General features: G+C 40.7%; 1 protein-coding gene across 16 annotated transcripts in view; it reads left to right on the top strand.

Moving 5' to 3' along the window:
* The window catches only part of nfixb (nuclear factor I/Xb), a 129,650-nt gene that overhangs the window by 102,830 nt on the left and 5,889 nt on the right, over positions 1–20,931 (top strand). For 7 of the 16 annotated variants that reach the window (XM_020650473.3, XM_020650475.3, XM_065964453.1 and 4 more), the window contains 8 exons: positions 477–597; positions 909–944; positions 1,557–1,687; positions 4,498–4,572; positions 9,910–10,038; positions 13,708–13,883; positions 15,267–15,414; positions 17,802–17,893. In XM_020650473.3, the coding sequence (XP_020506129.1) occupies positions 477–597; positions 909–944; positions 1,557–1,687; positions 4,498–4,572; positions 9,910–10,038; positions 13,708–13,883; positions 15,267–15,414; positions 17,802–17,893 (908 nt within the window). The remainder of the gene's footprint in view (positions 1–476; positions 598–908; positions 945–1,556; positions 1,688–4,497; positions 4,573–9,909; positions 10,039–13,707; positions 13,884–15,266; positions 15,415–17,801; positions 17,894–20,931) is intronic. The other 9 variants (XM_020650479.3, XM_020650474.3, XM_020650476.3 and 6 more) reach the window with 8 other exon arrangements.

Raw genomic sequence — 20,931 nt, 5'->3', positions numbered from 1 at the left:
GTTTGTGAAACATTTCAGCTCAAATGGTGACGTTAACAGAAAAAGGCAGCGAATAACGGTTGTTATTATAAAATGTACTCCTTGGACCACGGATGTCAAAGCTTGCAAACTCCATTCAATGTAAACTGATCTTTTAGTCAATGGTAAAATTATCTATCACAGGATAAGCGATCATTTTGAATGGCTGGTGACACTAGACAAAATGTCAAGGATATGAAAATCATTTGGTTCATCGTCTTACAAAGAACAACGGGGCTTTCTGTGTATTTTGTTTGGTAAGAATAGACATAGAATGGGATATTGTGTCATGTTCAGAGTTAATAAACGGGTGTTTTTAATAGTTAATAAGAACTCTTGGTCTGACATAAAAGTGAACAACCTACCGATCAGTTGTAATTCTATCACTACAACAAGTAAAACATTTTGAGTCTTATGTTATGTGTGTGTGTTTGTGTACCTGTGTGTGCTTTCCTCAGCCCCAGTTGCTACAGCAACTGGCCCTAACTTCTCCTTGGCTGACCTGGACAGCCCTGGCTACTACAACATCAACCAGGTGACCCTGGGACGGCGCTCCATCACCTCCACCCCCTCTACCAGGTACACATACATGCCCACATATGCTCTCAAAAGACAGATGCTACCCATGATCTTTTCCCTTGTACTAATACTCTTCATTTCTTTATTCTTCAACCTCTTAACACTGCTGTATTCTTGATGCTTAGCTTGCTCTGCTTTTTGATTGTGGTCTTTCTTTCCTCTTTCTCCCCTCTTTTTCCTTCTTCATGGCTTATTCTGCTCATTCCTCCTCATTTTCCCACCAATCTGTTTGTCATTCTGTCTTTGTTTGTGTCTTTTGTTTTTTCCTCTTGCTCCCTCTACCGTCCTCTCTTGCTCGTCTTACGCTGCAGGACTGAAATGGAGCTTTATGCAAGTCTCCCACGGAGGTAGTTACACTCATTACAGAATATCTCCCTTGATACTAATGTAACACAGAACCCTGCATTATACTCGCACAAAAGCCACACACGCATGCTGTCACTCAGATACGCACACAAGCACACATGTATTTAAACATTTTGGATCAGCAGTGAAACGCTGTACATTCACAAGCCTTTTATTTTATTGGACACAGATGTTTCAGTCTATAAGAATCTGCAAACACACACAAAAGCGTTCCAGCATCACTGTGCTTACTTTCTGCTCTCAGTTTCTAACTGCTCCAGGTCAGTTTGCAAACAGCATGTTGTACAAATTCTGGCCTCATCTGTCTCACTAGTTGTCTTGCCTTGTCCCCTCTGGCTAAAACATAATATGAAAACAAAACGTTGAAAGGAAACGCTGACATTTTGAATAAGTACAACTTCTGATTTTATGCAGACGCATGCCTGATTGAAATGAGAACTCTTTTTTTGTCCTCAAATGTCCCAAATATGATATGTCTGCATAAATTAAAACAAAAAAAAAATTGCTTTTCCCATTTGTTTTAAAACCTTGGCTGTTGTACAAGGTAAAGTAAAATGGAAAATAAACTAACCCTGTCTGTTTCTTCGTCTCAGCTCCAACAAGCGCAAGTCTATTGACGATAGTGAGATGGAGAGCCCGGTGGACGATGTCTTCTACTCAGGCCGCTCCCCGGCGGCTGGCAGCAGCTCTCAGTCCAGCGGTTGGCCTAATGATGTGGATGCAGGTAGTCCCACTAATTCCTCCCCATGACATTCTCCTCCTGAAGCTGGGCAGAGGTTCAAGTCAATTCAGGCACAAAATGTGGCTGATTTTAAATGTAGATTTAAACAAATAATGATTTGATGTAAGCTTCAGAAGAAGCAACTCCTCTGGGTTTTTTTCTCAAGAGAAAATTACACTGAATTTTGAAGTCCCTGAAAACTTACTTTCTCACTTGAACATTGATGGAATAGATTGACAAATTGGGAAAACTCTATATCCTTTCTTGTAAACATGCACATGAGAATACTGACAAAGCTCTTATGTCTGTAACTAAGATTAAAAACGTGTTATCAGAGGGAATCATAAAGGCTGAAACTGTGCTAAACAGTTAATCTGGATTAGTCCAAAACTAATAAAATCCACACACCAGCACCTTTAAAGCTCAGAAATATACACATTGTATCTTGTTCTTTTAAATCACTACAAACTGTAAAACTATATGATGATATTGTACCTGACTATTCTTTGGGTCAGGTGTAGCAGCTCCCTAGAATCAACATACAAAGTGTTAATCCATGAGCTTTAGAGGTGGTGGAATATGAATTTTGATACCTTTGGAGAGAGCCAGGCTATTTACCCCCAACTTCCCGTTCTAATGCTAAACCTATGTAACTAGCAGTTTGCAGTAGCTTTTATCGAAAAACAAAAAAAAACATATATTGATTTTTATAGCTCAGATTTTTCCTATACATCATGTGTTGATCCTATTAAGGTTCAGAGTTATGCATATAGAGGCGTAGTTAGGCGTAATAATGGCAACCGTCATCATAGAGATTTACAGTGTCACTTGAGAATCCAACTGGTAATGTACTGAGACTATACGTCCATGTAATACAGTCTATGGTCAACCGTGCTGCGATCACTTTTAAAACTACAGCAGAAATAAACTCTAGAAATCCCAAAGTGGAATAACAACAAGTGTTCTTCCTCTGTGTTCAATTATGGGCCTAATCCTCAAGCTAATGGAAAAAGATGTTTTCAGGGCTTTTTGATACAAATATACTGACTGACTTGAAATGGGCCAGAAGCCACAGCTCACCTCCATCTATCATTCTCTCCATCACTTGACCCCCTCATCATACCAACTCTCTTTCACAACCTCTTCCATCTAAAACTTCTCACCCGCTCACAACCTGAAACCTTACCCTCCATCGGGCAGAATAGGCCTGTTAAAAGTTGAGGCAGTGTCATTGTTCTAAGGCCAAGTTTTACCATCCTTTTTTTTTACATGCAGCAAGGATCTTAAGGCCCAGTTTGCTAAAAGAAATGCGTAAACATAATTTTAAAATCCCTTTTCAACATTTAGATTGTTTTTTTATGTAAATGCCATTCCTCTATGGTTGTGGGGCGGAGGATGAAGTCATATTGATGCATACATTTAAACTTCTGCAAGTAAAATGGAAAACTTGCTGCATGCTCAGTGTGTACAAAAATATTGGTTTAAATGAACTGAACATTTGATTAAAAGTTCAGTTAATTTAAACCAATCTTTTTTTTATCGTGGTCAATCAGACCACGATATGAGTACAGAGAACCATTTATTCTAGTCTTTGTTGTCTGAGTTATAGGTGAGAAGAGTGGCAGAGATGAACTTGCTCATTCAACAGGCATAAGCACATCTGTGTGTGTTAGTGTGTGCATGCGAGTTTGTGTGTGTGTGTGTGTGTGTGTGTGCGTGCATGCGTGTATGCGTGTGCATGCGAGTGTGTGTGCGCGAGCGTGCATGTGTGCGTGCATCCGTGCATGTAAGTGTGGTAAATCGGAGAGCCACATTCTGTTGATATTTCACATATAACTGTAAGAAGCTATTAACAGCTAGTGTTGTGAAATCTTGATATCTCCTTCACATAATCTTATGTAAAGAAAAAGAGACACTTTTTAGTGTTTTAGATGACAATATAATTACAACTCTAACGAAGCTACATATAGTAGCTGGTTAACTTAACTTTTAAAGCAACAAAACGAACAGCTTATTTTGATTATTAAATTATAGAAACGATGGAAGATGTTTTTTGGGTACCTTGTCTAACATCTAGATGTTGCATTAAAACCCAACATAATGCTGTTTTTGTACTTTGAATTTATAGATTCAACTAATTAGGTGTAACTTTAAATCAGTCAGTTTAGAGATTATGGTAGGAAGATTATATTACTTAAAGACAGATCTCAAGCTCTTTGTTTTCCTAGCTGCTAATCTTTGTTGTAAGCTAGTGTTAGGCCAACCAACTTCAGGCTGTAGCTTCATATTTATGTTACAATACATCTTTTGTTCCTCAGAAAATTAGTTAATTTGTTGACACATTTCTGAACTATTCCTTTCACATTATTATCAGGACATATTCTGTGTTGACTTAAGAAAAACCGCAGAGCAACGTCGGTTACCAGCTTTAGAGTTTTATACCAACAATGGCTTGCAGCACTTTTTACCATCGTATGATGGGGTGAACTGTGTGTCTCTAGGGATTAGTTTTAGACTTTTGGGATTCTTTTAATTAACTTAAATCATGTATACTTTAATTTCTAACCGTCACTCCCACTCACATGCTGCCATTTCATTACTGCCAGCAAAAATGATGTTACTTTTTTATGAAAACTTGCTGCACTCTATGACATTAAATTCCCCTATTGTCCATTATTTAACAACCCTTCTTTCCCAAGTTCATCATTTCCACCTCTCCCTCTGTCTGTCTGTCTCTTTATCTCTGCCTTTTATTCTCAAGCTCCTTCTCTTCCATTGTTAACTCTTCCCTTCTCCCCTGTTTGGCCTTTCAGTGCAGCACCATTTGGCCAGTGTGCAGGAGAGGAAGATTAAGCATGAGAACGATGGAGTGCAGTTTCCTTACCATGGTTAGAACAACATTAAACATTCTACTGTGTACATGTATAAATGCTCTTCTTCAGCTCACACTACCCGTATACATCTCTTTCTGTCTTGTTTCAAGTCTGTTTGCACTTCCTATGAGCTGTCTATTGTCTTCTGCATTTTCCATCCATCCTTTCCTCTGCTCTTCTTGTCTCCTCTCTTCATCCCTCTCTTGTGTCTTGTTCTCTGGTTATGCTGCCGCTGGGTGGGTTTGTGTTTTTACCAGATGTCTGCTGTTGTCCATTGTGGGTTTACCAAAGCCTTTTGGTAGCCCAGTAGCTCCATAACATCCACCCCCTGTCTGCCTCAAAGATGCTGTTGTAAATCTGTGAAAGAAATCAGACATCTAGGAGGATGAAAACATCCCTAATGTATTACAAAAAGCATGTCTGAATTACTCTTATACCGGCATACACTGTCTGATAAACAATCCACTCGAAAATGTGTAATTATGTGCATAATCATACCCAAAAACCACATTGTAGTAACATAGCATATGCATACAAACAGTGTTTCCGAGGCAGTGTGATTTTGTCAACAACATTCAGCTAAGTGCTCTGGGTGTTGTAATTTTGTTGTCAAGCCCTGAGAGAGAAAGCCAGCAATGAAAGACAGAGAAATAGGAGTGTGTGTGTGTGTGAGAGAGAGAGAGAATGTGTGTGTGTGAATGAGGGTTTCTTGAGTAGCTGTGTTACCCAGTTGTTTGGACAGAACTGTTGAGTGGCGTCCCACCTGCTGTAGGCCTGTCTCAACCGTGTCTGAAAGACAGTGCAGGAAAAACAACATACGACCCAAACAAACACGACTAAAGGCACTCAGGTGTGTTATCAATGCACGAGGCACCTTCTGTCTCCAAGACATGCTTACTCACCAACACACACATTTACAAATGGCATGCAGACACACACACACACACACACACACACACACACACACACACACACACACACACAACAAGATTTAATCTCTTTCTCTGATTTACATTCACACACACATAAACACACAGGCACTCCCCAATCTGGAGAGGAGCAGCGTTCCGGTCCAGATGGCGCCTCCATGTGTCTACAGCAAAGGGAGCTACTGGGTTACAGCAGACATCTGTTCTGGTGGTGGTGGTGGTGTTGGAAGTGAGAGATGAGGAGGGATGGAGGATGGGAGGTGGGAGGAGGGGTGAGGGGGGGGGGTGCTTGACTGCCTCTGCTTGTGCCTGTTCTGGAGGTGATCTTCCACCTGAATGAAAAGCTCAGAGGCATAGCAGGTGATCATGTAATTCATCATTAAGTCTGCTGTATCCCGCTCTGCTCTGCTATGCACCGTTCTCTCAGTCCGCCTGCTTGCTCCTGCTGCTCACTGGGAAAAAGCAAGCATTGGGTTACAAATGTAGTTGTGAGATTGACAGAGAATTCCTGCAAATTAACTGATGATACGGGGAGGGGGGGGAGGGGGGGGGACACAACTGTGATGTGCCTTGTGGTCGTTTGTTTGCCTGAAGCACCATACCTGGTTGTTTATGAGTGCTGACGATATGCAGGGTGGTCAGTTTACGAGAGGGAAACAACTCTGTTCATGAACATTGTTTTCTGTTGACCCGCATGATGAGTGTGTGGGCTTTTTCTCTCTTTGGTATGTGTGTGTGTGTGTGTGGGGGGGGGGGGGGCTGCATGCACATGCTACTAGACCAGTTTTATGATAGTGAGTTTGTGTGGTGGCCAGCTTGTTAGCATGGCAAGACTAGAGGGTCATGGGAGCAATTGGCCGTCAGTTTGCTTGTGCAATGTGCCAGGAGCAGGACACAGAAATAATGTAGAACAAACAACTGACTGTGTGTGTGTGAACTCACACACACACACACACACACACACACACACACACACACACACACACACACACACACACACACACACACACACACACAGATTAAGGGAGAGATCAGAGTAACTTCTGTTAGCTTTATCAGACAAAGCTTTCATTGGACATCTGGGCCTCATTTGCTGCTCCTCACTGAGAAGCCACATAGTACCAGATATTTCAACAAGATACTGACTAATTATGGAATATCACAGAGACTAAAAAAACAATATGTATAATTTAAGGCTGTGTATGCATAATAAGCTGGTTTTAATTGAAATTGTACTGTAATGGCATGCAGTAATCCCTATACATACCACATGGGAGCTGGAGCCAAACAGGCTTTATTACAGGGACGCATTGAATCTACAACATGTCGAACCAAGGTTTGTCTGTTCAAGTGGAAAGATACCCAAATGCCATATTCAGTTTATTATTCACTCTTTGCGATTTACATAAAATTACACAGGAGAAAATGCTTAACGCACGTGTTAGAATATTATTTAAGTAATTTAAATAGTTTCTATCATTATTACTACACATTACATCTTGCCTTAGGATTGAGACACTGGCTGCGCTTTCAAGAAAAACGAACTCTTCACGCAGTGTAGAAGGGTTTTATGGAACTTTCTCTGTTTCATGCTATTTCATACTTTACATTCCAGAGGCGAATAATGTGCATACATATTTTACAGTTAGAGTTACCGGTACGTTTCAGATTTTGACATTAATGTAATGATGCAGAATATAAATGAAGCTGCAAGCAGCGTCGAGTGGGCAGTCCCACCTACGTGCACAGTTCTATTGCAGCCGCAGTATCTTTCATGCACACCATTCGAAAAAGGACTAAAATGTCACTTCCTTTGTCCCCTAGGTAGCACAAGACAACATTCAGCAATCATGCATTATGACGCTTGAAATCAAGTGTTTACCACACAATTAATTTTAACATCAATCAGAAACCTTAACACACGACTTGCTGCCTCACACTAATAGCCCTATGACATTGACTGAATATTTACATACATAAGTTTTGAGGGGAAACCTTGAACTGCCAGTGCCATGGCTTGTTATGAAAACTAAAGATTGGAAAAACTAAAAATCGACTATGGCTAAGTCTAAGTATGTCTTTCACCATCGGTAACTTATAAGAGGTTTGCATGCAGCAGCAGGTCTACCATAAATGTAATAGGTTGTGATATATCACACAGTAACACAAAGAAAGTGGATGGATCACAAGCCTACACTACTAATGCTCTGCTGATACTAGCAATTAGTTTATAATTTTTATCTTCTTGAATTATTTGTGATTTTTTTATTTTATGTTCAGCTTTTTTCTACTACATCTTCGTGGCTTTATGAGCCATGATATTTAACCATCAATAGTTAAAAGTCAGTTCTAAGCAAATCATATATCTTGTTATTTTCTTTATTAAATATATTTTAAGATAAACATATAACGTGTGTACAACAACATAAGCACTATTAGCAAAGGTCTCTTAAATAAGTGTTGAAAACATCCATCTTCACACTCTTAACCTGGTTTGCCTGTAAGCCTGCCCTGTGTGGTTGTGAGAAATCATACTTTTTCTGTTTGTGTGCTGTCTCATATTTCGTAATTATACCAGTAAATGAGGTTTATATCACCCCGCTCATTGCACACATCCCGCCTAAATGTGTCACGTGATGTGCCTTGATGAAACTAAGAGCCAGTGCCCACCTTTTTCTATACTTATCAGTGCCCACACAAGCACAGCTGCGCCCATGCTGCCTATGAGTATAATGGGTAAATAGTGATAAAACATTTCCCAGCGTAGTATTTAAAAACAAGCTTTTTCAAAAATCTGTGCTCTTAGATTTTATATGTTAGCTCATAAAATCTATTTCAACATTTCTTGGGGCAATGTTGAAATTACCCACGTCTTTATTTGAGTGTGTTTGTTTTATATGTGTGAAAATTGTGTCGTTTGTGAGTTTATTGGGCTTTTGGTTGCCATGCTTGTTTATCACTGTATTCTTTCAACCAAATCTGAGGAAAACAAAACACAAGTCCTGTGTATACCCGAGAAATGTATTGAGGTCTGTGTGCACACTGATGTACTTTTCAATACTTTTACTTCCCTATTATTCTCTGTTTTATGGATTGTTTCTTCCCAAAATATACTCCAGCACGTATTCAACATTGCGGTTCCCTGCAGAGGTCGAATACACCATTTGGCGCTGCTCCTCAAACCCTGAAGTCTAAATTGTGCCTTTGGATTACCATATATCAAAATACAATCCCTCAGCACCCACCACATAAGGTCTTGATCACAGAAGAGTGCCTCTTTTATCTGTAGCTCTCACACTTTTGGCCATGTCTCTGGTCCGCTGGTGAGCCTGGCCTGTACTTAGTGTGCCTGTTTTTACCAAACTGAGGGATTTTTCATGCAGCCCTTAGCCGCAACCGACATTAATAACAGAGGGGGACACTTTAATAAGTTTGCCTATGTGTGTCGGCCATATCGTCACCACTCCTCTCCTGCTTCAATCCGTCCATCTTTCTGCTGCTCTCCCTTCCAGCATTCACTGGCAATTTGCCTGGTGCTCACCACCCAGCCTGAAAACCTTGTGTATATGTGTGTGGTAGTGTTCAAAAAGCCCTTCTATATGAAATACATTGCGTCTTGAGGGAGTCAAATACCTGACTGTATGACTGTAAGATAAGCAGAAGGGCACTACGTAAGAGCTTCTGTTGATGTGTTTTGACTTGTTCAGCTATATGTAGTTGTGAAATTCATGCTGGTCTTGACTGGAAAGCAAGAATGCCCTAGTTATGAAGCCATCCAGGCCAATTTATATTTGACAAGTGCAGTGACTAGTCAGTAGTTGTTTGTCTATTCGTTGATCATTGTGGTTTGAGATTTTCAGATCTCCAAAAAATGTAATTGTATCGTATTAAAAGTTTACCTAGTAAGCGGGACTTTGCTGTGTTGTTCATTTACAATCCAGTGGTGACCATAGTTGGACCGCCATTGCATTTCCCAGCTCTCCTCTCTCCTGACACTACCCCTTAGCCTCACAACCTCCCCACCCCTTCTCCTTCCCCCTCTCCCGTCACCCCCCCCCCCCCCTCCGCTCTGATCCCCTGCTGCTTCAAAATATGATCTCACACCAGACCTTGCCCTAAACTCCCCCCTGCTAAATCTGAAGGACATGGTACAGCCCGCTGACTGTACAGAGTTTTTGACAGACCAGTTGTGAGGACCCATCTGTATGTTAAGACAATCAACAAATCAATGAATGAATCAATCGATCAGTCCATTGATTTCAGTCAATCATAATCATTCGATTCTTACAATCAGCATTTAAAAACGATAAGTTCATTTATATATTAAATTTTTTTATTAAGTAGGGTCAAAGTAAGAAAAGCAGCCATGTTTGATTAAAACCTCGTCTCTGTTCTGCCATTTTGTTGATCCCCTTTTTGCCAGGACTCTCATCGCCTAGTTCTCTTAAGAAGCCGGGGAAATTCGATTTCAGCGCCCTGTCCTCCCAGACGAGGTCCCCCCGCATGGCGTTCACCCACCACCCACTGCCAATGCTGGCGGGAGTGAGACCAGGTGAGACCAACCCAGCTCCCAATTCCCCCTGATCGCCCCCACCTCTTCCTCCCTCCAACCCTCACCATCTCCTCCTTCCCACCCGTCCCCTCCTCTTGGGAGCAGAAGCGGGAGCATTGTCTTTGGGAGATGAGAGTGGCTGGGAATTAACATCAGGCGGGAACCTCTGCCTGTTTTGAGCTTGTTGGGTACAGGTCAGGCTGGTGATCGAGCTTGTTGGTAGCCTGGGTGTGGTGACTTTTTAGGGTCTGTCTGGTGGATGGTTGGTGCTCTTACAACTTTTGATATCACACTGTAAATCACTTTAATCTTCTTCAAGTAGAAGGACTGGGCTTGGGGCTGCTGCTACCTATTCTGTCACATTTCTTTTTGAAAACATGCTTATTTTCACATTTCCATCTTATGTAAATAATAATCTTTTAAAATATTTAGTCATGTACTCACGGCTCAGTTGTCGTGTTTTAAATTTCTTAAACTTGACGAGATTTGGTACTATCTAAAAATACTCGTGGACAGAAACAAGAGAAGTTACTGTTCAAAAGAAACCTCAAATGTAAAAAGACAGATTAGTATCGTTTAATTTGGAATTGTATAGATAATTTTAATTTCAGTAGAATATCCAGGAGGAAACATTTTTTTGTTTTCCATATCAATACAAAAATGTATGGCTGTACACCTCCTATTTTAATGGTCTTCAGTTTTACGTTGAACGTTACATCAAATCAACATGAATGAAGTAACCCTTATCCTAACAATATAAATGATCTAATTATGGAATTTCCACTTTGGCTTAATACTTAAACATTTTAGCATAAAGCCGTCAGGTTTAAAAAAAGATGGACCTGGCAGAAGAGAGACGAGGTTTGATACCCTTTACTTGCATGTTCAACTCTACATCACTGGTGGCCCTTAATCCCTGCTTCTTTTTTTAGACTGGATTGTTAACAGGACAGAAGGCAATTGCCTGAAACACCACGGCTCAGGGCTCACTGTCTTTGCATACGGTTTGAAGTTGTTTCAGTGATTACAGTTTTGTATGGGAGTATAAATGGAGCACTACTAAATGACACATTACCTGATTGGATCAAGGCATCAAGACATGAGACCTTATCTTCATTAGGGTCTTTGTATCAAAATCTTGTTTGGGTATGATTTTGATATCAGATTTGTGTGGTGAGCATTCCTGTATGTGACACAATAGGAAAAGACTAATGTCCAAATCACCACAGAATGAAGGAGCATGACCCCAATGATGTTTTGCCTAATGACACTTCAGCAGTCAGAACACTCAGGCCAAGTATTTATTCATCTCACTGTTCTCCATCCTCTCTCTCCACAATCTTATTGACTTGCTCTTCCTGACCATTTAAGATCTCCAAATGGATCTCTATTGGTGTCTTTATTCATACTGGCTTGGGCTCCACCAGGCTAAAACAAGTAGCTCATGATAACATCAGATTTCTAACATAGCCAAAGGGGTTCAAACAATAAATCTACTGTTTCTTTATTTTATTACCATTACACAGATCGAAGAGGTCTCAATTTTTTGAATAGTGCAAGTCAGTAAATTTGCTCAGAGCAGGAGCTCGCTTGAGATCATTATCCATGTGATTTAGTAGTCTGTAGCTCAGCTACATCAAATGAGTTTTAAGCCACAGAGCAGATGTGAAGCAATGAGGTTGACCACCGTGTCATTAAACCTTCCTGTGTAGTTGTTGACAGATTGTATGTTTTTTTTAGATATAGCCACAGAAAATCGAATCTCCACTCACACACACATAGATGCGTATTCATGTTCACCATAAAATGAGTGCATGTATACCTTATCCCAGAAGTTGCTATTTATACAGTTGTGATTTGTTTCATTTTTACACATTTTTTTACAAGACACAACCTGAAGCTCTTCCAATGCTGGCGGGAAAGTTTTAGTTAAAACTATCCCCTCAAACCAAGTTAGCACTTACACCGGCACACTATATGTTCCATGGAATATGTGAGGTGCTTAAACAAGTTTGGTCAGCATTGAATAGCTACATGTCTGAAATATTAAGTTGAAGTCATACATGCTTTAAAGGTTTTGCTCAAAGTTTTGGCCTTGTGACAAGAAATGTTGAACTAAATGTTTTAGTGGTTGAAAAAGTTGGCTCGATATAATGGCTAAATGTCTTATAGGTTAGATTAAAGTACTAAGTCCAAAGTAATGGATAACGTAACTGAAAATGCAAGCTAAGAATCTTTGGATGTATATGTAAAGAATATGGGTTCAGGTTCCAAGCATTACAAATGAACACATTTGGGACTTGTGTGGTGTTCATGAAGGGGTACTTAAGTTCATCTGACAGGTCTTTGGGGATACAACAGACCAAAAAGGTTGGGAACCACTGCTCTAAAGAGAGAGGGTAGGGGTGTAGGGATTCCCCTGATCCTGCACATCCCCAGCCCACCCCTAAAACCCCCATAGTGTTTGGCCTTCACCCATTATTTAATGGGATTAGAAGAGGGCTAATAGAAGCAGGGAAACAGCTCTACTGGGGAGCAGGCAGCCTGGCAGGGGAGCAAGGTGTTGCTGGGCTCAGAGGCATAGGGCTCTGTCTGGGGGGTAGTGCAGCGCAGTTTGGCACTCTCATGAAGAACACTCACACACACAATGTATAAGATGCAGCACCACAGAGTGTTGGCAACCCAACATGGGCAGCTGGGGGCCCTGGATGAGATGAGATGGGGTGGGTGTCAGACTGGCACAGCTAAGAGGAGAACAGGCCCCTAATACAATCAAGGAGATTTAGTAATGGATATAGGTCTGACAGAGAGGGCTTTGTGTTTGGTGTTAGTGTTCAACCGACTGCTCCCGTCTTATACCTCACATATATTGAGCTCTGTTTGGAGCAGAAGAAGGAATGCCTTGCCTATAAGCTCATTAGCAGCTGAATGCTGATATAGTTTGCATCCCCATCCATGATGGGCAGAAACACAAACACACACACACACAGACACACACATATATATCATCAGATATGACTCCCCAAAGCATAAAAAAAAACATGAGCTCAGACTTCAAGTGTGAACATACTGATGAGTTCTGTCAGAGAAATGAAATGAATCACATTAGAAAAGGCTTTCCATCAATGCCAAATTGCATTTGCGCCAATGGTTCACACCCTCAAAACAGCACACAGACATTCAGTCATTAAGACGGACTAATTTAAGACCATGCTCAATGATCTCTCTGTGTTTTTGTCTTTTCGCAAGCTTTTTCTATCTATGAATTTCAAGATTTAGTATTTGTTTACTTGTGTGTTCAAGTCTGAATGTTGTTTACTTTGTTATATCGTCTCTGTGATTGTGCACACATGACTGTAATGTGTGTGTGATTATCTTCCCTAAAGCTGTAAAGATTTACTGGAGTGATGATAAAACATTATGAGCTATGCTCTTAATGGTTATTAACTCAAAATGAGCCTGTCTCGGAAATACAACTTAACTATGATGTACTGTATTTTAAAACCCGATTGAAACATCATGGGTTCCAGTCATAATGTGTTTTTCACTGTATGCATCTCACCCAACTGTAAGGCTGTGTTGGAACTAAATGGTTTTATGTGTTCCTCTCGCTTTTCTTCTATGCATCTGTCTCCACTTGACTTTCTCTACAAATGTCTCTGTTGGCAGGGAGTCCCCGTGCTTCAGCTTCGGCCCTGCACTTCCCGTCTCCTTCCATCATCCAGCAGTCTAGCCCCTACTTCACCCACCCAACCATCCGCTACCACCACCACCCTGGACAGGATCCCCTGAAGGAATTTGTGCAGTTTGTCTGTGCTGATGGCTCAGGGCAGTCCGCTGGACAGGTAAGGCCTACTGCCGGATTGGAAAGACACTTTTAGCTTTTATGAATATATAATGTGTCACACTCAGCACTTAGTTTGCATTAGTATTGAAGGACTTTTTCAAGGAGAAAAAACATTTTTAAAGCAACAGTGTATGAATCTTAAATGCTTAGCATTTAACCACTGAATGAACAAACAACAGAAATATATTTCTGTAAAGATGTTTCTATAAATTCAAAATTAAGGCCACAATTATAATAATTAGAATTTTGCCAAACTGAATTTTAGCAACTTCAAAACAAGTTTTGCAAATACAACTGGAATTCTTTCTTCTTTGTTTTATAACTGCTCCCTGATTTAAAAAAAGGAAAGGAATCCATATGTAAACAGGACCTAATTAAACGAGTAATATATTTTTCATACACTGTAGATATCTGAATTCCTAAATTAAGTATTTAGTTGTAAAAAAAATTAGCTACCATGGCTTGTTAATGCATTTGTACTTATTTTGTATTTCAGAAAAACCAACACTGGCTTATATCTGAAATTGCATTGCTTAAGAATCTGCATTCCTTTAGTTCTATAAATTTCATGACATCTAGGGGCCAGTGTAGTCCAGATGTTTATCCTGTGGTGTTGTATGACTACTTGCAGATTAGTGAGATGCACAGAAATACACCCCACAGCAATACACACAAAGTGGACACACTGAATGTTTGTTTATCCAGTCGGTGTACAAATCTTTGTATTGTCTTGTCAATGTCATTTTACTGTTTGCTGTTTCAGACCCTGACTATCCCACTTCTTTCCTTTTTTATTTATTTATGTAACTGTTTTTGCTCCACCCAACCCCTCAGAAGTTAAAACCATCAGCACAGCACTGAATCAGTCACAGCACACTTCAGTCAAGCATACCAGTCATATGTTGTGTCATCGTGTTTCTGTTTTCATCTTTAGCTGTTCTTATTTTAGTTGGAGTTTGGTTGTTTGGTGCTGGTATCGTTGGTGTTGGTGGTGTTGTGCTTGTGTAGACAAGTATTTTCCCATGGTTTTGATTTCTTGCCATCTTCAGGACAAACCTAGTCAATAATTTGCTCACTCCCCTGCGTTACATCTCCTCCACCCACCAAGGACCACCCTATGGAACCTTTCACCTCAAACTCCAGCTCCCACTCCTATCAAACCCTGTGGTGATTATTATTTTTCACACATCCATTAAAGATCCAGTCCACATACATCATTCCTTTGGTTGTTGTTTCCCACTACCTCTCCCTCCTTCCACTATTGCCACCCCCTTCCTTCCGTCATGGAAATTCCTTTGGACCTTGCCTCCCAAGATGCGTCCTCTTTTCATTCGGTGTCTGCGGATTGTCGCCCTCCTGACCCTGTTTGTGTTGTCTGCAGCCAAACGGGAGCGGCCAGAGCAAAATGCCAGGCTCCTTCTTGCTGCCTCCACCTCCCCCAGTGGCCCGCCCAGTGCCCCTCCCTATGCCCGACTCTAAACCCAACAGCACGCCCCCTGACGGCGGACTCTCCTCGCCCGCATCTCCGTGTAAGTGACCCCGTGGAGACCGAAAAATAAATATGAAATTCCCAAACCTCACCAGTGAACAGACCCCAACCATTGATCTTCCTCCAACTTGGTGCAATCATTGCTCCTGTGTTTTCAACATCTCACCTCCTTTAACCCTTTGGATTGCTGTGGGGGGCAGCACAGGCTTTACTCTGAAGCTCAGCAGATTCAAGACCAAAAGAGGTCTAGTGGGATGTATCTTCATAATGGTTTTCTGTGGTGTCCCTTAGCATTCTGTATCAGGCCCAATCAGATTGACTGGCACTTTCTGTTGAGCACATTCTGAGTTGATTGGTGTGACGCAGTTTCACCCTGTATTTTTAAATCCTCCTTTATGCCCATGCATATTGATTCTGATTTGAGCCCTTTAATACATTTTTTATATTTTTTGATACCAGTATTTTCTTCCCAATATCGAAAAAAGCAAGGGAAATTGTGTTTTACTTGATAATATCTGAAAACAGTGCAATACTTACTGTATTGCACTGTTTTCAGTGCATTATCATAATATTATCAGATATTATCATAATTATTGTATGTCAACACCTGTATAGGTTTAACCCTGTATGGGTGTGATGAGATTGCGATCTGTATTGCCGGTTGCCGGAGTCCGGTTGAACCTCTTAGCCAAATAGCTCATTTTATTATCCTATTTGCCAGATATTTATAACTGAAATAGAAATTAAATAAATGTCTCTGCCTCACTTGTTTCCAACAATCTTAAGTGAGACACTGATGAGTGTTTTCATCACTTTTTGATTTGAATTGCTGAAAGTCTGCTGGATATGACGTTATATTCTCTGCTCGCACAGCATTAAAATCAGTTATTCTATGACGCTCTGAAAAGTAGTTGCTACTGGCAACCATTCTACATCAAAGGCTACTTTTTTTGTAGCTGTGAAGAACTTGTGTTGAAACAAATAGATTGATGGGGGCTCGTGAATTATGGTATTGAAACTGTGCATGGAAGGGCCTGCCTGGTACTGAACTGGTATCAGATTAACTTTAGCAGAAAAAAAAAAAAGACTGATACTGGTTTTGCTTGTGGGGATTTTAGATCCTCAGTGGGATTTCTGGTTTGTTTGTGAGATGTTTGTTTGGTAGAAAAGATAGCGTTTCAAGCATAAAGAGGTGATGTCAGTCTAACTGCAGGCCTTCTCTCACAATACATTAGACTTCTTTACATTTGGCAGGAGGGGCACTGGATGGAGCACTTTGATTTTATTGTCTGTAGCTTTCCTTCAAATGTAGTGTTTGCGTTCTACCCCAGTCAGCGTCTCAAAGTCTTTTTATGTCTTATGTTTGTGATTCCAAGGTTAGAAACACATGGATGTTTACTGTTTATGTCCATACACATAAATTTCCAGATACACTTCCTTTCTGTCTCTCTCCTTTGTGTCCTTCCTCCCTTTTCCTGCACACATACAAACTCAAAATGCACAAGTCTGCTCACTGTATCCTGAATCCCTCAGCGAAATTGAAATGCTTGAGTCCATAGGGTACCTTAAACTGCCCTTAATTTGTCAGAGACTTTGATGCCAGTGGGTTTTAAAAGTCCCTGACTGATCCTCAGTGTCAGGATTTAAGTGTGCTCAATCATTTCCAACTGAGTTTACAAACAAGATTTAATCACACAGGGAGGTCTAAATTTGCATTCCAGATTCTGAGGCTTCTCTGTGGAGTTCAGATGACCTCATTGAGATATAGCAGCATTTTCTGAAGTACTTAGTATTTATTTTTTGTTTTCATTAACAACAGCTGTCCAAATTGTATCCTGCTTTAACAGGTAAAAGGAAATACTGAGTTTTTCTTTGTCTTGGTGAGGTTCCAGTCCTCTTAACATAGCATACCATACATACTGCAAGCAGGGGGAAACAGATAGCCTCTTGTGTCAATATGACACAAAATCATCCTGCAAGTATCCTCTTCAGCACATTAATGAAGATGTTTCAAGTAGTCTGTTTAATTTGTACACAGAACAAGTTTAATAAGTTTTTTGGTGGATATTAATAAGACTTTGTTTACCATGAGTGACATTATAGTCTTAATATTTCACTGTGTCATGTTCCACGTTATAGTTATCTTTAAAGTCCAGTGACTCATTTCACTTTGGAAGGAGCCAGGCTAGCTATTTCCCTCCTAATGTAGTCTATTTGATAAGCTAAGTTAACAGCCCCCTAACAGTAGCTTTTAATTTACCAAATATAAATGACAATGGTATTCACATTTTATATTTTTGAAAGGTAAGGCAGTGAATAGTCGTTTTTCATTGAATGCAACAATTGCTTTCACTTTTCTACAGGATATTGAAGAGCCAGATGTCTTTGTGTGTACTGACATCTTTTCTCCTTCTTCTGTTTCTCTAGCATACTCCACGCCAGGCGCAACAGCTCCCAACAGGTTTGTCGGCATCGGATCACGGGACAACAACTTTCTGAACATCCCGCAGCAGACACAGGTAGGAGTCTTGGATACGATGTACTGATAGTTTGTCTTGGTGTAAGGGGAGGAAACTTTTCTGTTTTAAATGTGATAACATGTCAAACTCAGGAAACTTATTACCAGCATGGATGCATGCCAAAATATTTCTTATTCCCTTACTCCCCGAAACCTGCTGCTGGGTTTCCTCTGCTCTCTCACCAGCCCTCAGCGCAGAATCAATGTGTGCATTTGTACATCTGTATTTTACAGTGCCTGTGTGGTTTACCATATGCGCTCAACTGTTTATTTGACTCATATGGGGCCTACCATTCAGGCAGCAGGCATTCTCCCAACTTTTTTTTTTTTTTTTTTACTACATCGCCTCACAACCTCTCCTTTTCCTTCTCTTGCCTAAATACCTTTTCTCTGTAACGGTTTCTCTTCTTCAAGCTTTCTCAACTCTCATTTTCTTCATCTTTGCTTTGTACTTTCTCTCTTTTTAACCGTCGCCGTTCCTTCCCATCAACCCTCTGTGCTGTTTGTATGCCTCCTCCTCCATTACCACTGCACTTTTCTCATTAGTGTCCAACCACACCCACCTGGAGCCAGCCCCACTCTGCTCCTAAACATATGGAAACCATCTGAAAACTTCTTGGCTGATCCCCTCCCTTGTTTCTGTGCCCTCTGTTCTCTTCCTTTTCCCTTTCCATTCCTGCCATCTCTAATCCTTTCTGCCCTTCTGCTCGTTTTATACCACTCTTTACTCTATCTCACTTTCTAACTAATTATTATTGCTATGCTCACTAACATATGCCACCATCAGGTGTTAATGTCAATCTTCTTTTTTAACTTAATTTTTGTTTATAGCAACTTAAAAAATCTGATTATTTTTTTCATTCTGTTTTGTTGTACCCAACTTTAAACACAATCTAAGGATAATTATAGGGACACCCAACATGCATGCCTTTTTGAACAGTTTCTTTTAAATCCGTCACCAACATGGAGCTGTTACTGGCTCAACTCCTCCGGTCTCAGGCTCTCCATTATATTCTGAGCCTGGCTTCACCGATTCGCTTCTATTCAGCCACAAAGGCATTATATTGATGCTAAATTGGTATGCCATGCCATCAGTGTAACTACTTTTCAAATGTTGTTGAGGTCAAGATGCTGTCCTAACTTAAAAAAATATTTTTAAACAAAATGCATCTGTATTGCCCTAATGTCAGAAAAAGTGTAATGACCCCAAAAAATGATAACTTTGTGGTATAAAGTATTTCAGTGGCAGTGTCATAGTGTTGTTTTAAATATGGATAATGGATGATAAAAACCTAACTGTGTATGTGCTTGTAAGAACACAGGTTTAATAATGATTTCTTTATGGCAAAGTCTTTATTTACAAGGGCACTCTCGAGTTGACATGAATAATATGACCTTCCCCAAACGGCTGGTCCAAATTTCATTCAATGCTGCGGCATAAAGACTTCCCTTGACAAAATAAATGAAAGTTTCACTTCCCACTTCAACGTTTTAAAAATCAAAGTGTTTAAATTTCACAGACAGTGGTATGAAGATACTTTTGGCCATCGTAGGGTGTCCTAATGTGCTTTTCTTTAACAACTGATTGATATCTAATACAAAGTGAGACATAATGTCTGAATTGTGGGTTCACTTTTAAAAGCAACAATAAAACACAGCATTAATAGTTTGCATGTGTTTCTCAGAGAATGACACACTAAGATTAATGATCCACTATAAAATGATAGATTACCAGACAAAGAGCCTGTCACAAATATGAATGGGTTGACAACAGGACACGCTGCAAACAGTAGGCTCTGTGTGCCCTCTAGTGGCAAATGTTAGAAACTGCAACCAGGGGAAGAGGGGAAACAAGATACCAAGTGGGCAGGAGAAGAAGGGAGATGGAGGGAAAGGAGCGACAGAGAATCAGCTCTTATTGAAGTCACAGCCCAGCCGTCTCGTTACCCCCAGCAACCAGACATGATGTCATAGCCAGTTGATCTTGAATTTGAGAAGAGGTTGCTTGAGGGGGGAACAGGAAAGAAAAGAGGGTGGTCCTGTCTGCTGCCAAGGATTTAGTGGGAGTGTTCACAGTAGATAGATGGAGTGTGTGTGTGTGTGTGTGTGTTGTGTGTGTGTGTGTGTGTGTGTGTGTGTGTGTGTGTGTGTGTGTGTGTGTGTGTGTGTGTGTGTGTGTGTGTGTGTGTGTGTGTGTGTGTGTGTGTGTGTGTGTGTGTGAGCACCACACAGAAAGGGAGAAAAAGAGAGAAGTAGAGTAACTAATAAGGCAGAAGTCACAATGCCCAAGGCCTGCTGGGACAGTGCCCAGGGGAGTAGGGTAGCTGAGAAGAGCAGGAGGCAGAAGGGGGTATTCATGCGACCTGTTAGAGTCAAACTAAACAAAAGCGTCTTCCCTGGAGGCTCAAAGTAGTTTCCAAGGCTTGACTTGCAGAATGTTGGCGCACAAGTTCACAGTGCCAGATCCTGCAGGCCAAGCAGGGCAGCCAACAACAGCGACAGTGACCCATTTCTGCTCCCTGCTCATGCTGAGCCAGAGAACCCAACCTAAAGATTGCGCAAGTGACAAGAAGCACCAGACAACTATCCCCCCCCCCCCTGCTGCTTGGCCATTCTGAGCCCTTCACTGCTCCGCCAATTCAAAGAAGTACGGTAGTTAAATACAAAAATGGACAGAATTGATGGTAATAGCTGGGCTGGTGGCCCAGACCACTGTCATCACTCACTGTATTTGAGAACTCTGATGGCTAAAAGCCAATGTGGTGTACAGATCTATTTGTTTTGCAGATGTCATGGTGATTTTTGATATATTTCCTTTTTAGTTGCATAAAATGTTTGGTCAAGTCTGAAATCTCTCATCAACTGTGTGTTAAACAAACAGTGAAAGTTAGGTCTAGTTGTGCAGGACTATTGCAAACACATTGTACAGTGTTTTTTTTTGTTTTTTTTTTGTTTTTTTTTCCTCCACTTGTGCATATTTTACATGTTCTACACTAACCTGATCTCATTCTTTACCCCATCTTTCCCTTTTCTTCTTTT

Source organism: Labrus bergylta, chromosome 16 (genome assembly GCF_963930695.1).
Source record: "Labrus bergylta chromosome 16, fLabBer1.1, whole genome shotgun sequence".
NCBI lineage: Eukaryota > Metazoa > Chordata > Actinopteri > Labriformes > Labridae > Labrus > Labrus bergylta.
Note: the sequence above shows the minus strand (reverse complement) of the source record. Positions and strands in the feature narration are given on the sequence as shown.